We start from the raw sequence: 16,121 nt of genomic DNA, 5'->3' as shown, positions 1-16,121 counted from the left end.
AATGGTTTTGAAGCTGTTCCTGGCTGGAGGGCGGATGCTGGAGCTGTACTGGAGCCGGCACAGAGATGGCTAGAGCTGCCCCTATCTCTGGGTGTGCTGCTGGAGCTGGCTCTGATCCTGGAACTAGCACCAGAGTTGTAGCTGGAGCTGGCTCTACCTTCTGAGCTGGTACAGGAGTTGGCTGTCGCTCTGTAGCTAGTGAAAGCTCTAGCTGTGGAGAGAGAGCAAGAGACATCTCCTCCTCCAGAGATACTGTGTCCCCTGCACCCCGACCTAGCACTTGCTCTGTGCTGGGGGGCAGATCTACTGAGCACTTACTCAAACCCGTATGCGTAGCCCCGGAGCAGGCCACGACCTGCTGAGACCCAGGAGAGGACCTGAACCCCAGCACCTGAGAGAGGAGCTGCCCCGTGACAGTGGGGTACTTAGAAAGTGGAGATGTCGCATCTCCTGCCCCGGGTCACATGACAGAAGTCAGAGGGTAGGTAGGTGGCACTTCTGTGCAGGTCAGCCCGGGCTGGGTGTGGTGGCTCACGCCTATAAGGCCAACACTTTGGGAGGCCAAGGCAGGCGGATATCCTGAGGTCAGGAGTTCGTGACCAGCCTGGCCAACATGGTGAAACCCCGTCTCTACTAAAAATGCAAAATCAGCCGGGCTTGGTGGCACATGCCTGTAATCCCAGCTAGCGGAAGGCTGAGGCAGGAGAATCACTTGAACCTGCCGGATTTTTTTTTTTTTTTTTTTTTTGAGGCTGAGTCTTGCTCTGTCACCCAGGCTGGAGTGTAGTAGCACAATCTCAGCTCACTATAGTCTCTGTCTCCCCAGTTCAAGGGATTCTCCTGCCTCAGGCTCCCAAGTAGCTGGGATTACAGGCATGCACCATCACGCCTGGATGATTTTTGTATTTACTAAAAGAGGAGGTTTCACCATGTTGGCCAGGCTGGTCTCGAATTCCTGACCTCAGGTGATCCACCTACCTGTGCCTCCCTCCCAAAGTGCTGGGATTACAGGCGTGAGCCACCGCACCCAGCCTCCCCTGGATACTTGTTCTCAGCTTCCTCCAGAGATAACCCTGGCTGTGCCGCTGCCTCTGAAATGGGGGTCAGGGAAATGGTGGTGTTCAGGAAGCAGCTGAGGTTGTGGTGTCTCTGAGGCTCACTCCAGGGCCATGGAGTGGAGCTAACCCACAGGGCTGTGTGTGATGAAAAGGCGTCATAGACCGCACGGGCTCTGCAGAGGGTGGCGGCTGGCACCCACAGAACCTCAAGCAACTCTGACCCACCAGCTGGCACGCCGCGGAGGGAGGTGCACTGGTGCGGGTGGTGTGTGCGCGTCTAACCTCGCCTGCTGTCCCTCCCTCCCTGCCCGTGGGACCCCAAGTGGCCCCTCTCCCCATTCTCTCGGCTCCTTCCCTTCTTCCTTCTTCTCCTCCCCACCGACAGGATTGAGTTGTGGAGATGGCAGTTTCCCTGGGCCCAGGGAAGGGAGGGAGCAGAGCCGGAGGTCCCGGAACAGAGCAATTGCCCTCACCCTGGTGAATGGGCGGTTCAGAGGCCCACACTCGGGGTTCTCGAGGCTGGACGGCAGTCTGGGGCTCCCGCTCAGCTCACGTCCTGCCTCTGCAGCTAGCCGGCGTGAGGAAGCAGAGATATCGGAGGGGTGTCAGGGGCCTGGGCCCACCTCTCCATGACTGTGCCTTGGCCTGGGATTCTGGAAGAGGTGGTCACATCTCTGCCACTCTTTAATGTTTATTGAGACTGTGTCTGCTCTGTAACCCAGGCTGGAGTACAGTGGTGCGATCTTGGCTCACTGCAACCTCTGCCTCCTGGGTTCAAACAATTTTCCTGCCTCAGCCTCCTGAATAGCTGGGATTATAGGCGTGTGCCACCACGCCTGGCTAATTTTTTAGTATTTTTAATAGAGAAAGGGTTTCACCGTGTTGGCCAGGATGGTCTTGATCTCTTGACCTCGTGATCCGCCTGCTTCGGCCTCCCAAAGTGCTGGGATTACAAGTGTAAGCCACTGTCCTGGCCTATGTATATATTTTTTGAGACAAGGCCTCACTCTGTTGCCCAGGCTGGAGTGCAGTGGTGTCATCCTCCCAGGCTCAAGCAATCCTCCCACCTCAGCCTCCTGAGTAGCTGGGACTACAGGCGCCCACCACCATGCTCAGCTAATTTTTGTATTTTTTGTAGAGATGAGGTCTCACCATGTTGCTTGGGCTCCTAACTACTTTTCTGCACACAGGAGAGCTTTATTTCTTTTTTTTTTTTTTTTTTTTTGAGACGGAGTCTCACGCTGTTGCCCAGGTTGGAGTGCAGTGGCGTGATCTCGGCTCACTGCAAGCTCCGCCTCCTGGGTTCACGCCATTCTCCTGCCTCAGCCTCCTGAGTAGCTGGGACTACAGGCGCCCGCCACCGTGCCCGGCTAATTTTTTGTATTTTTAGTAGAGACGGGGTTTCACTGTGGTCTCGATCTCCTGACCTTGTGATCCGCCCGCCTCGGCCTCCCAAAGTGCTGGGATTACAGGCGTGAGCCACCGCGCCCGGCCTGAGAGCTTTATTTCTCATAAGGGATTGCAGCCAGCAAGGCAGCCCTTCTGACAGGCTGGGAAGCGTAGCCTCGGGCCAGAAGCCTGGAACAGACACTTGGAGGGAGGGGCAGAGGGAACAGGAATTTGTGCTGAAGGAGATGGCCAAATACAGATGTTCAACAAGCTTCAGGAGGAGTCATGAATATTCATGAAAGGAGAAGCATGTATACGTGCCGCTGAGTGAATTCTCCATGGACTGTACAGAACCACTCTCTGAGGGGTCTGACCTCTCACCCCGTCATGGCTGAGGACTCGGGTTCAGGGGTTCAGGGTTTCTTTGGAACCCCCTTGGCCAGAAGAAGGTCCATTCATGGGGGCCAGGCGCAGTGGCTCACGCCTGTAATCCCAGCACTTTGGGAGGCTGAGACGGGCGGATCACGAGGTCAGGAGATCGAGACCATCCTGGCTAACACAGTGAAACCCCGTCTCTACTAAAAAAATACAAAAAAACTAGCCGGGCGAGGTGGCGGGCACCTGTAGTCCCAGCTACTCGGGAGGCTGAGGCAGGAGAATGGTGTGAACCCGGGAGGCAGAGCTTGCAGTGAGCTGAGATTCGGCCACTGCACTCCAGCCTGGGTAACAGAGCGAGACTCCGTCTCAAAAAAAAAAAAAAAAAAAGAAGAAGGTCCATTCATTCAGCGAGGGGGTTTGTCTCAGACAATCTCCTGTCATCGTATGGAATGAGACCACCACTTCCCCTGTTGTCCTTCCCAGCTTCTCCCCCACCTCCCCTTTTCCCTAGTTTATAAGACAGAAGAAAAGGGAGAAAGCAAAAAGTTGGAAAGAAATGGAAGATAAATAGCCAGATGACCTTGGCGCCACCACCTGGCCCTGGTGGTTAAAATAATAATAATAATATTAACCCCTAACCAAAACTACTGGTGTTATCTGTAAATTCCAGACATTGTAGGAGAAAGCACTGTAAAACTTCTTGTTCTGTTAGCTGATGGATGTAGCCCCCAGTCACGTTCCTCACGCTTACTTGATCTATTATGACCTTTTCACGTGGACCCCTTAGAGTTGTAAGCCCTTAAAAGGGCTAGGAATTTCTTTTTCGGGGAGCTCGGCTCTTAAGACGTGAGTCTGCCTACGCTCCCGGCCAAATAAAAATCCTCTTCCTTCTTTAATCGGTGTCTGAGGAGTTTTGTCTGCGGCTCGTCCTGCTACAATCACCCCTTGAATGAGACCCAAGCCCTTCACTGCGGCCTTCAAGGTGCCATGGTCCGGTGGGCCCCCTCCTGCTCCTCTGCGTGGCTCTCCCCACCGCCGTGCTCATACTGGCATGCCCAATCTCCTTGAGAAGCCATTTTCTCTACTCTGATGTCTTTTCAGAAGTCACATCCTGTTCTAGGGATGCACCCCTGCTCCTCCAGCCCCACCCGAACTGACTTAATACCCACCACACTTCCCTGGTCAACCCAAATGCTACGTCCCCCAGGAAGCTCTCCCTGATGCTGCCCTGGATGGAATGAGTCAGACCTGCTGTTGTTGGGCCCTGGCTGCCCCTAGATAGACTTCTAGGGTCTATACTCGAGTATCCGGATGATCTAGGGTCTATACCCGAGTATCCGGGTGATCACGCTGCTGAGGTTGGCTTCTCCTGATCGGGCATTAACTCTGGGACTGCGTTTTGCCGATTCTGCTCCCTAATGCAGCCACAGGGGCAGCACGCTGCCTGGCACGTCCTGGGGGCTCCTCCATGTTGGGTGCAAACGGCTTCCTGAGAAAGTGCAGGATGCCAAGGAACACAGAGGGTGGCGGCGGCATGGAGGGCAGAGGGAAGGCACATGGCGAGGACTGCGTTGGGCCAGCCTGTGGTCTATTTCATGGAAGACAGGGAACAGCAGCGGCCTGCAGTGTGCTCCAGAGGACACTGTGGAAGGGGCCTGGCTGACATCTCGCCACCCGGTCAGCCTGTACCCTTCTTCCTCATTCTTTCTGTGATCATAAAGGATCCCTTGAAACACTTGAGTTTCACACCGTCAATGACCTAGAGCCACCAAACACCTCTCAACAAGCCGTGGTCTCCACCTGACATCTGGAACAATGCTCCCCGGGTCTGGGAGGACCACACTTCGGAAGGAAAGAGCAGAGGACGCTGGCTCTCATGGCAGGATGGTGTGTGCACAGGAAGCTGTGGGAGAGGAAAACGACCATGCGTGGGTTGGCTGCTCGGAGGAGAAACACGAGCCGTGAACACGTCTGCCCCGGCCGCCCCCTGGTTCCACGCGTGCTCGTCTTGGGCACCACGAGAACACAGCCATGCAGCCCCTGATCCTGTAGCCACAGCTGTGGCACCGCCTGGTCAGATGCAGCATCTGCTCCGGGCACCTCTCGCTGTCGGTGCAAGGCCTGCCAGGCCAAGCCCCGATTCTCAGGGGTGGCAGGAGGCGGGGCAGGAGGCATATTTGGGCGGATCTTTAAAATGGCACCTTTCGGCCGGGCATGGTGGCTCAAGCCTGTAATCCCAGCACTTTGGGAGGCCAAGATGGGCGGATCACGAGGTCAGGAGATCGAGACCATCCTGACTAACACAGTGAAACCCCGTCTCTACTAAAAAAATACAAAAAACTAGCCGGGCGTGGTGGCGGCGCCTGTAGTCCCAGCTACACGGGAGGCTGAGGCAGGAGAATGGCGTGAACCCGGGAGGCGGAGCTTGCAGTGAACTGAGATCCGGCCGCTGCACTCCAGCCTGGGCGACAGAGCGAGACTCCGTCTCAAAAAAAAAAAAAAATGGCACCTTTCAGATGGGTCCTTTCGTTTCTCCTTCCCTCAATGAATCAGCTTCCCGTTGGGTGGGACGGGCAGGTGGGGCCAGGAGGGCAAAAGGCTGAGGGCACAGTTTACCGTCTTTCGGGAGGATGACGGCGGCCTTGGAGAGCCCCAGAATGTCACACGCATCCATGAACTCCTTCAGACTCTGGAAGCTCGAAACGTTCTGTCTATCTGAGGTTGAGATCAGGATCACATCAGAGGCTCCAGCTCTGGCCATTTTAGCATCTGCACCCTGGCCCCCATCGCCACCCTGGGAGCTGCTGAAATGTCCTCAGAGCTTAGGTGTGAAGCAGGGATCGGCCACAGGAGGACAGCGGCCTCTGGGTCCCTCCCCACTTACGAGGCAGCTAGGCTCGGGAAGCCAGGGTCACCACGCTGTTGCCTGGGGAGCCCTCTCTGCTTGCAGAATACCCTCCAGCCATCCCCCAGCTGTGCCCCGGCTTGCTGCACCCTGAGCGTGCCCTGCCTCGACTGAGACCCCAGGACCCCACCTCCCCTCGACCCCTTCCAACCGAAGGGCCACTCCTTTCCCTGTACCCCAAGTGGTTGGTGCCTAGAATTGGGTTTGTGGCCCTTAACCCACACCGGGTCACTTCCACACCCCTCCATCCCGGGCAGACTCCTACCTGGGACCCCTCTGGTACCTCCTCATCCCCACTGCATCCCTCACCCAGAACATTGCATCTGCACCTGCCATCATCCTGGTGGCCTCCACGCCACCTGGATGGCCCACCCTGCTCTGCAGCCTCTTCCTGACGTCCCCCATCCTTGCTTCAGCGACCTCCAGGACCTGCCTGCTGTGGTCTCGGCTTCCACTGCCCCTGCCCTGACCACCACCCCAACCCCCACTCTCTCTGCCCACCTCACCCCCGAGTCCTGCCCAGCCCCGTGTGCCCAGCACCCCTCTATGCCTCTCTCTGCACTCCCTCCACCATCCTTTGCCATCCACTGTGCCCGCTCACGGAAAAGCAGCAGGTTCTTGTAGTTTTGGGCTGCGCGCCCCAGGCGGAGGTAGACCAGGCCGTAGCTGTAGTCAGTGGACAGCACGTGGAAGGCCTTCACCCCTTTCACTGAAAGAGATGCCCAGAGATGCCCGCTGGTTCCTGGATGGCGTGGCTGTGCCCACCCAGAGCCCTGACCCCTGGTGTCTGAGGCCTCGGAGCCCCCAGCCGGGTGCAGTGTCCAGAAAGGACTGAGTGCCCTCCTGGGGCCTCCCCTCCCGGGCCAGGCCTGCTCAAGGCACCGAGGGGACAGAGGCGTCCCACGCAGCTCCTCCGGGGCTCAGAGCCCGAGCACACCGCCCTCCCATCCTTCCCTCAGGCCCACCGCGTACGCACAGGTGTTCCTGAACACCGGCTTCTTCCCGTCTTTCCTCAGGATCACCTCCTGGGACTGGCACCCCTTCAACCTGGGGCAAGGCAGGGGCTCAGGCTGCAGACCAGGGAACCCCTCCTCCCCCACTCCGGCCACCGAGTCCCACCGACACATCTCGGTCCCGCCCCTGCTCCCATGGGACCTGGGAAGGTTGGGGCACCAGGTCCCCAGTTTTTTGCTTCACTATCCAACTCTTGTCAATTTGAGGCTCTGTGGTGTGAGGATTTTCCAATTCGGACCGGGGCCTGTCCCACGGCACGGGAGACACTCCCAACTCCCACCCGTGTGGAGGCCCCAGGGGCTGCAGGCGGCTTCCTCGGAGTTCAGGGGGAGGAAGTTGGGGGACGGTTCTTGTGGAACTTCCAGACAGACAGGCTCCTCCCGGACTCCTTTCCAGCCCCCAGACAGCTCCCTCCTCCTGGAAGGGGACACCCTTGCCTGGGGGGCGCTGCCCACTCACCGGCTGAAGGCAAGGAGCAGCCGGAGCTGGCCTACTTTGTTCACCTTTATCATGGACGCCCCCAGCTTCCTCTTGTCCCTGGCCGGCAAGAATCCCTGGGCGTCAGTGGCTGTGGCCAGAATGTACCAGAACCCTGAAAACTGCGCAGCAGGTGTGTGGGCGGGGACGAGAGCTGCCACCCAGGGGCTGTCCCCACCCCCGAGGTTCCCAGCTAGAGAACCCAGGAGACAAGTGACCCTTCTGTGAACCGGAGTTCCAGCCTCACCTGGGTGCTGCCTCGGTCCCGGCCACTCAAGCCCTGGCCACTGGAGCTGGGCCGCAGAGAACCAGGTGCCCGGAAGGTCAGGGACCCCAGGCAGCACAGGGCTGGGCCGTGGCACCAGCAGGTGGAAGGCCTCCCTACCTCAGAGGCCCCGGCTACTTTCCACGTGGCCTCCTAGGGGCTGGATACTGCTCAGCCACTTCCCTTCCCGCCGGCCCTCAGCCCCCAACTCTGCCTGCTGCCAACCCCAGCGCCCTGGGCACCACTGTGCCAATGAGTGCTGCTCCCATGACTCACTCTGCAGGTGCCCGGGCCCTCCCGCTACAGAACATGCTCCACTTGCTCCACACCCACTCTGCCCTCTCGGCGTCTTCCAACCTCCTCGACCACAGCTCTCTGGGCCCCTCCACCCTGACCCTCCTGAACCCCCGACTCCCCTGAACCCCTCGAGGCTCCCTGCCTCTGCCCCGCAGCTTGTGGGGCCCCTGTGCTGGAGGCTGCAGTGGGAGAAGCCAGGTGGGCATCGCCTGTGCCTGGAACTCCTGGTAGCCCTGCTCCTGGGCGGCTGCCGGGAGACTGTGCAGGAGCCTCCTCTAGCTCCAGGGCCGTTGCCCGGCTCAGGGACCAGCGGCGCATGGCTCACCTTGTTCCAGTTGAGGGTGTGGGACTCCCTGGGGTACCAGTCCTGCACCTGGGACCCTGCAGTCAGCACCAGCACCAGCACCAGCAGCCCCTGCCTCATCCTCCTCCTCCTCCCTCAGCCACCAAGGCCAGTGTTTAAACCTCCCCGGAGCCACCAGCCTGGGTCAGGAGGGGAGGGAGGCAGCAGGTGTGGCCTTGGACTCTGCTACCCTCTCCCCGCCCAGGGACCACCCCCAGACACTCAGACGCAGCCGGCACAGCTCCGCCCCGTGGTCACTGCTGGCCTGGGCTGCCCCGGCAGACAGAGGCCGCTCTGAGGCCCCAGGACCCTCCTGCCCTCAGTGCCCAGCCTGCGGTCACTGTGTGTACCCCTGAGACTCATTAAGCCCTGGTCCTCATCCCAGGCCTCCCAGGTGACAGGCAAAGGGCTGGTCGTAGCCCTTCTGGGGCATATGTGTACGTGGGGAGCACCATGCGGCAGCCACACACACTGCCCCTGCCACCTTCTTGAGGGCCTGGCACTACAGCACCTGAGCAGGCACTGAAGGGTGGGCCGGGGCTGTGTGCCCGCGCCCGTGAGTGTGTGTGTGTGCATGTGTGGGTATGTGCTCATATGTGCACGTGTGTGCATGCCCAGCCTTGCAGGTCAAAGCATCTGTGTGCGCCTCACCTCACCCCAGCATGAGCCTCGAACAGTCCCCAGCCCCGCATCCAGCCCCCAGGCCCCCACGGCCTGTGCTTCTCCCAGCACGGCAGGCAGCCCCCCACACCCCAACAGAACACAGGAGGACCTGCAGGCTCGGGCATCTGGGGTCCCCGTCCCTGCCCAGGCAAGAGCCACAACCCCAGCCCAGAGAAGCCTGAGCCTGGGGGGTCAGGGGCCCCTCTGAGCCCCACCAGCCTCCGCGCTCTTGTCCTAGGCAATCTGTGGAGCCTGTGGCACCCCAGCCGTGGTCCTGGTGGACGTCATTGCTGGCTTCCTCCCAGGCTGCGTCCCCCGACCAGCCCCCACCTCCAAGCCGCGACCTGAATTTGGGTGTCTGAAGACCCAGAGGGACTCTGGCAAGGGACTGGGTTGGGCACACGTCTTCTCTGCAGCTGGCTCTATGGTTCTGTGGCTTGGCCCTTGGTGACGACCCCTGTCATCCTCCCCGCAATCCCCGGCTGGCCCCCAGTCAAGAGCACCCCTGGTTTGCTGTGGAATTGCTTTATTCTGAGCTGGAGCTGAGCCCTGGGAGCCGCTGAGCGAAATGGGCGGACCCTGGCCGGGTCACAGGACCCTGCGGGCGCTGTCCCTGCTGGGGACGCAGCACTCACTGAAAACCAAGACAAGTGTGAGGGGCCCAGCCCACCACAGAGGCGCCCTCCACACCCTCAGCTACCTTAGAGGCAGTGGAGCCACGAACCCGTGGGCTTGGGCAGAGGGTCCTCCCGCCCACTGTGCGTAGGGTGGCCTCCCCCACCCCAACCTCCAGGGGAGCCCAGGGTGAGGCTCAGGACAGCGGCTTACCGGGAGGATCTTGTGAGCACAGGTGACTAGAAGGGGAGGCAAGACTGGCTGTGAAAAAGGACTGAGCCCCCCAGGGCCCCACCCACAGGACTCGTCTGCTGTGGGGACCAGCCCCCAGGCCTGACTGTGGGCAGGGGCAGGTGAAGACCCCCTCAGCCTGCCTGACTCCCTGAGGGTGATTGAGTCAGGCAGAAGCCAGAATCAGCCCCAGGGTCTGTGCCACCCCATCGTGCCCTGTGGGCACCAGAACTTGCCCCAAGCCTCCCCTGTGGCTGCTCCGGTGGGCACTCACGGTCCTTCTGCAGCTGGGCCTGCTGCTGGGACAGGAAGCCCAGGCCCCTGCTCCACTTGGTGAAGAGTCCCATGGCCTCCTGGCTGGCTGCCTCCGTCCGACCTGGGGGCACCAGGGCAGTGCAGGGGGAGGCAACCTCTGAGAGCCGGGGAGGGGCCAGGGAGGAGCCAGGGAGGGGCCAGAGAGGAGCCGGGGAGGGGCCAGGGAGGGATGGGGGAGGGGCTGGGGGCGGGGGAGGAGTGGGGAGGGGAAAGGGGAGGGGGAAAGGGAGGAGCTGGGGCGGGGACAGGGAGGAGCCGGGGAGGGGCCAGGGAGGGGCTGAGAGGGGCGAGGGAGGAGACCGCCTGCCCTGGGATGCTGGCCACGGCCCTTCCAAGGCCACCTCCAGTGCAGCGAGCCTCAAGGTGGGGGAACTTGGCCTGCATGAGGCCCCGAGTGGCCCACCCACCACACAGCTCGCCGCGTGGCCCCCTCACGGCGCACTCACTGTACAGCTCCACCGTGTTGAAGGGCTCGTCCCCAAACTCCAGCTGAGTGAAGATGATGGCATAGTCTCTGAAGTTGGTGGCCAGCACCCGGAGCTCCAGCACGCCTATTGCTGGGAAACAAATCCCCCGCCGTGGGGGAGGGCAGCTGCTGTATCCGTCCAGAGGCTACTGAGCTGGTGCTGGCCACAGGGACGGAGGGTCCAATTCAAGTGAGAGCCCCCAACCCCAGGAGACCCCTCGAAGCACACCCAGAGCCCCTAAGCTTTGTCCCCCGACCCCGACCCCACCTGGTGCCAGCATCAAGGGGTTTTCAGAGACTGATGGACAGACAGACAGACGAGCACTGCCCAGCCTGTCCCAGGTGTGAACGAGGAGTGGCTGGGTCACACTGGCCCAGCCCTGTCCCTATGGACAGCCACCGGACAGGCCCCTTGCCCTCTGCACCTATGGGGACCTTGGCTGGACTCCACTGGCATCTGAGCCTGCTGGGAGCAAGGTTCCAGTCCTCTGTCCAGGGGCCTCTCTTCACCCTCAGGATGGGCACCAATCCTAAGACCAGAACCTGTAGCCTCCTGGCATTCGGGAGTGGAGTCAGCCCTCCGTCCCTGGCCGCAGGGGGCCTGGGGATGCTGCAGGGAAGAACGGCCTGGGTGAGGCCGTGGTGGTCAGACTCACAGGGATTCTCAAACACCCATCCGGAGTTTCGCTTCAACAGCTCCGTGACACTCTGGCTGCACCCCTGCAGCCTGGAAAAGAAGAGGCCCGTCACCCACTCAGGGTCAAGACCCCCGGGCCCGGTGAGAGGAGATGGAGCTCAGGAGTCGAGTCCAGGCCAGGCCAGCCGGCAGCGAGGCCAGAGCTTCCATCTTCTGCCAGATGCCCCGATGTCTGGAAACCTGCTCTCAGAGAGTGGACGGCATGGGAGTCCTAAGAGGGGCGGACACTCCCATTCACCTCCTGAGAGATCCTCAGTGCCAGATCTCCACCAGGAACGCTGAATGCTGCTGAGGACGCAACAGGAGACTCAACAGACGGGAGGTTCGCCTGCAACTCAGGGGAAGAGGCCGGCGCTCCCTAAGTGGTCAGTCCCCAGAGTGGGAAAAACCCAGCAAGGGTGCAGTGGCATTTGCCAACGAAGGAAGCTGAGGCTGAAGTCCACGCGGGAGAAACAGCAAGAAGAACTAGGAAAGCCGTGTGTGAGGTGCCACCTCAGCCTGGAGCCCCTTGGTCCCAGCTCACCCTGAGGCCAGGCCTGGCCTGGGGGGTGCAGCAGGGCCCCTGCCCATAGCCTCCAGGCACAGGTGCAGGGGGAGGGCATGCTGGGTAGGAGGGCAGGTTCTCCTCTCTGGGCCCTGTGTCTGGCTCAGTGGTTCAGGCCTGGGCTCTGCCACCAGCTTGCCGGGGGTAGACGCCCACCACGCCACCCAGCAGGCCACTCTTCTGCGAAGGGAGGCAGGCACTGACTCCTGCCCCAGCATGGCTACCCCTACAGCCTGGCTGCCCTGTAGGTGTCCTCTGCATAGCACGACCTCAGGGGCCGGCCCCTCCTTTAAGACCACACAGCTTCTGGGTCCCCCAGGGCCAGCCCAGACCAGCATGGGCAGTAGGGGATGAGTTGGGCCAGCCCTTGGGGGGGTCCCAAAGGCAGGAGCCTCAGGGCAGGAGGGGTGGATGCTGGAGGGTTGGAGGCTGGAGGCCTGGAGGGTTGGAGGCTGGAAGGTTGGAGAATTGGAGGCTGGACACCCATCCCTGCACACTGCCACCAGCCATGCATGTGGTCGGGTGCACCGGCCTGAGGCCACAAGGCCAGTCTGGCCGACAGCCTGCATGACCATATTGTTTGGGGATTTATATTATAAAAGAACCAGTGGTTCTTAGGCCCAAATGCATTACCCTCCTTTAAACAGAATTCCCAGAAAAGCCTGCCGAGAGGACCGGCTTCCCCAGCTCTGACCCCAGCCTGCAGCCAGATGGCCCAGGACAGGGATGCATCAAGGAGCGTGGTCAGAGCGGTGCCCGGCCATGGTATTGAAGGTGAGAGTCCCACCTGGAGGCCCCAGGGACACAGATGTGAGTAGCTGGGCAGAGAGCTGGTGGCTCTGCGCAGAGCCCAGCGGGAAAAGTGAGGGGAGTGCAGGGGGGCCGTGGGAACCCTCAGGCCATGGTGCCCGGGAGCAGATGTGCAAAGGACGTGATGTGCCTGAGCCACAGGCCTGCCTGCGGGAAGGCCTGGCAGGACCCACCCCACTCACCCGTGCTGAGAGGACAGCAGTCGCAGGTTGTTTTCTGGAGTGAGGGTCACCACCACCCCCGCGACGTTCTTCATGTCCTTCTCCACGGCAAAGCTCTTTTCCCGGGAGGCCACCGCAAGCACGTACCAGGGCCCAAGAAGCTGCATTGAGGCCGCTCCTGTGAGGGCCACCAGCCCTCCAGCCTCCAGCCCTGCAGCCTCCAGCCTCCAGCCATCCAGCCTCCACCCTCCAATCGTCCAGCCCTCCAACCCTCCAGCCTTGCAGCCTCTAGCCTCCAGCCATCCAGCCTTCCACCCCTCTACCCTCCAGCCTCCAGCTCTCCAGCCCTCCAGCCTCTAGCCCTTCAGTCTCCAGCCTCCAGTTCTACAGCCCCCCAGCCTTCCACCCTTCTAGCCTCCAGCCTCAGCCTCCAGCCTCCAACCCTCCAGCCTCCAGCCTTCCAGCCTTGCAGCCTCTAGCCTCCAGCCCTCCAGGCTTCCACTCCTCTAGCCTCCAACCTCTAACCCTCCAGCCACCAGCTCTCCAGCCCTCCAGCCTTCCAGCCTCCAGCCCTGCAGCCTCCAGCCTCCACCCTCCAACCATCCAGCCCTCCAGCCTCCAGCCTCCAACCTTCCCACCCTCCAGCTTCCAGCCTTCCAGCCCTGTAGCCTCTAGCCTCCAGCCCTCCAGCCTTCCACCCCTCTAGCCTCCAGCCTCTAGCCCTCCAGCCACCAGCTCTCCAGCCCTGCAACCTCCAGTCTCCAGCTCCAATCCTCCAGCCTCCAACCCTCCAGCATCCACCCCTCCTGCCCCGAGGCTCCTGCCTTTGGGACCCAAGGGCTGGCCCAACTCATTCCCCACTGCCCATGCTGGTCTGGGCTGGCCCTGGGGGACCCAGAAGCTGTGTGACCTTAAAGGAGGGGCCAGTCCCTGAGGACCAGCTTTCTCCACCCCTAGGAGGACTGTACCTGCTTAGGGTCCAGTCTTCCCAACCACGCGGCCTGGGCCCTGGGCACCGCGACCAAAGCCAGAAGAGCAGCCAGCAGTAGGCCACCCATCCTCCCAGGTCCACACCACGCCTCAGGCCCAAGATGTGCAGTCCCTCTAGGCCCTGGAGACCCATTTATACAGCTCTGAATTTCTCCGTGTGGGCGGCACTAACTGCCAGGAACCCTCCTGGCCTCCTGCAAAATTACCCAGGGGGGCACTGAGCAGTGGCAGCCTCTGAGCCCAGATCAGACAGCTGCACAGCCGGGAGAGGGTCTGGAGTGTGTGCATCCACCACACTGTACTGATCTCTGCTTCCTTCCACCAGAAGGTTCCAGAATGGGCATCCTAAAGCCAGCTGCATCACCTCCCCGCTTCCTGGGGACCCACGCTCTCCCTCACCCGGTTTGGGAAGCAGGGACCCTGCTGTCCGCTGCCAGGCCCGGCGGGAGGCCAGGGTCAAGCCCTAGGAGAGGTACCCCAAGCAGGGTAAGAACAAGCGGTTCTTAGGAACTGCGGTTTTGGATATCTTTTGTTTCAATCATTAAATATAAAAAGTCCCTGAAAGCCTTTTGATTAAAGCTCCCACTCCCTCCTGTCCCACACACCATTCTGCTTTGTGGTCTGGCCTCCTGTCCCCCACAGCCTGCACCCCCAGACCAGACTGTCCTGTTCCTTTCACCCCTGCACCGCACCGTCCGGCCCTGCTGCCTCCTGCCTCCCTCCCTGGGACCCTGGCCTGCTTGTGCCTCCCAAGGACCCTTGAGAGCTCTCTGCAGCCCCTGTCCAGGACCAGAGGACAGAGGTGCTCGTCAGGGTCTATCTGAGCCCCTGAAGCCCACTGGGAGGCAGCCGGGAGGGTCCTCCCCCAGTGCCGTGGCCTGAACCCTCTGGGATTCACTCCCACACACCTTCACTCATTCGTCAACAAGGGTGCAAGGAGCATGTCCATGCAACAAGGCTGCAGTGCCCAGGGCCGCCTGCACTCACAGAGCTTACACTGCAGCCCTGGCCGCCTGCCCTGTACCCACGCAGCAGGGCCTGTGACCACCAGAATGCAAGAAGAAGGCAGAAACCACGCAGCTACTGGGGGCCGATCCTGTGAAGACTGACCGGGCAGTGGGGCCATGGAAGTGTCAGCCAAAGCCATGGCAAGCAGGATTTGCCCAGGGGCTGAGTCACAGAACAAGGGGGCGGGACACTTAGACCTGGAGCCTTCAGGAGGGAGCCATGGCCAGGCGTGGTGGCTCACACCTGTAATCCCAGCACTTTGGGAGGCTGAGGCGGGAGGATCACTTGAGTCTAGGAGTTCGAGACCAGTCTGGGCAACGTAGCCAGACCTCGTCTCTACAAACAAATTTAAAAATTAGCTGGACATGGTGGCGTGCTCCTTTGGTCCCAGCTACTTGGAGGCTGAGGTGGGAGGATCGCTTGAGCCCAGGAGGTTGAGGCTGCAGTGAGCTGTGATTGTGCCACTCCACTCCAGCCTGGGCGACACAGCAAGACCCCATCTCTAAAATAAAAATACAAAAAGGAGGAAGTCAAGCAGCTGGACCAGGCCTTTGACAAGGAAACACCTGCTAGCCCTACAGTGTCCTTCAGGGCTGCGGGAGGCTGATGTTCAAGGTAGCCACAAAACAGCACACAGCATCAGTCGGGCATGGTGGCTCACGCCTGTAATCCCAACACTTTGGGAGGCCGAGACCGGCAGATCACCTGGGGTCAGGAGTTCGAGATCAGCCTGGCCAACATAGTGAAACCCCGTCTCTACTAAAATTACAAAAATTAGCCAGGCATGGTGGCACATGTCTGTAATCCCAGCTACTCGGGAGGCTGAGGCAGGAGAATCGCTTGAACCTGGGAGGCGGAGGTTGCAGTGAGCCGAGATTGCGCCACTGCACTCCAGCCTGGGTGACAGAGTAAGATTCTGTCTCCAAAAACAACAAACAAACAAACAAAAACAAAAAGCATAGGATAAACCTCAGAGTCTAACGAGACTAGTTCCTTGCCAGGGCTGGGAGCTGGAACAGAGTTGGGGGAGGAATTTAGACTTTTTTGAGTAAACCTTTTTGTATAGTTTTGACTTTGGAATCAAAGTAATTTGGTATACTATACCGTTATACTCAAAAGTAAAATAAACAAATTCCAAACATGGGATACAGTTGTATTATAGATAAATGACAGCCACACTAAAGGGGAAAGGACTGCCCCCCGGTAACTTCTGAACAGTAGTTTCTCTGTATTCTCGGGCTAATGGCAGAAGGAGCTGCAAACACATCCTAAGCTCTCGTCGACAGGCTCATGGTTCACGGTGGTTTGGACGAGCAATTCTGTTTTGTTTTGTTTAGTTTTGAGATGGGGGTCTCACTCCGTCATCTGGGCTGGAGTACAGTGGTGCAATCTCGGCTCACTGCAACCTTCACCTCCCCAGTTCAAGTGATTCTTCTGCTTCAGTCTCCTGAGAGCTGGGATTACAGACACGCGCCATCATGTCCAGCTAATTTTT

General features: G+C 60.2%; 2 protein-coding genes and 1 long non-coding RNA gene across 6 annotated transcripts; 1 reads left to right on the top strand and 2 right to left on the bottom strand.

Annotated features, from left to right (window-relative positions):
* Positions 1-3,932: 3,932 nt before the first annotated feature.
* Positions 3,933-8,263, bottom strand: LCN10 (lipocalin 10). 4 transcript variants are annotated; one of them, XM_025359852.1, is made up of 6 exons: positions 8,109-8,263; positions 7,204-7,343; positions 6,668-6,777; positions 6,332-6,439; positions 5,442-5,540; positions 4,182-4,728 (listed from the first exon to the last, which is right to left on the bottom strand). In XM_025359852.1, the coding sequence occupies exons 1-6, from the start codon at positions 8,205-8,207 to the stop codon at positions 4,700-4,702; spliced, it is 585 nt and encodes a 194-aa protein (XP_025215637.1). In that variant the 5' UTR covers positions 8,208-8,263; the 3' UTR covers positions 4,182-4,699. The 4 variants fall into 4 exon arrangements, 3 of the variants coding, with proteins under 3 accessions (XP_025215637.1, XP_025215639.1, XP_025215638.1); XM_025359854.1 differs by lacking the exon at positions 6,332-6,439; XM_025359853.1 differs by lacking the exon at positions 6,668-6,777 and having other exon boundaries at positions 6,332-6,510; positions 8,109-8,207.
* Positions 8,264-9,298: 1,035 nt separating this feature from the next.
* Positions 9,299-13,725, bottom strand: LCN6 (lipocalin 6). The gene is made up of 7 exons (XM_025359856.1): positions 13,597-13,725; positions 12,650-12,789; positions 11,073-11,143; positions 10,397-10,507; positions 9,910-10,011; positions 9,618-9,643; positions 9,299-9,423 (listed from the first exon to the last, which is right to left on the bottom strand). The coding sequence occupies exons 1-7, from the start codon at positions 13,684-13,686 to the stop codon at positions 9,421-9,423; spliced, it is 543 nt and encodes a 180-aa protein (XP_025215641.1). The 5' UTR covers positions 13,687-13,725; the 3' UTR covers positions 9,299-9,420.
* LOC112608158 lies at positions 11,395-15,130 on the top strand. Its single transcript, XR_003115953.1, has 3 exons — positions 11,395-11,435; positions 12,305-13,775; positions 13,947-15,130. It is a non-coding gene; the product is annotated as an uncharacterized LOC112608158 (long non-coding RNA).
* The last annotated feature ends 991 nt before the right edge of the window (positions 15,131-16,121 follow it).

This window comes from Theropithecus gelada, chromosome 15, assembly GCF_003255815.1.
Source record: "Theropithecus gelada isolate Dixy chromosome 15, Tgel_1.0, whole genome shotgun sequence".
NCBI lineage: Eukaryota > Metazoa > Chordata > Mammalia > Primates > Cercopithecidae > Theropithecus > Theropithecus gelada.
The sequence above is the reverse complement of the archived record's forward strand: the minus strand, read 5'-3'. Positions and strand labels throughout refer to the sequence as shown.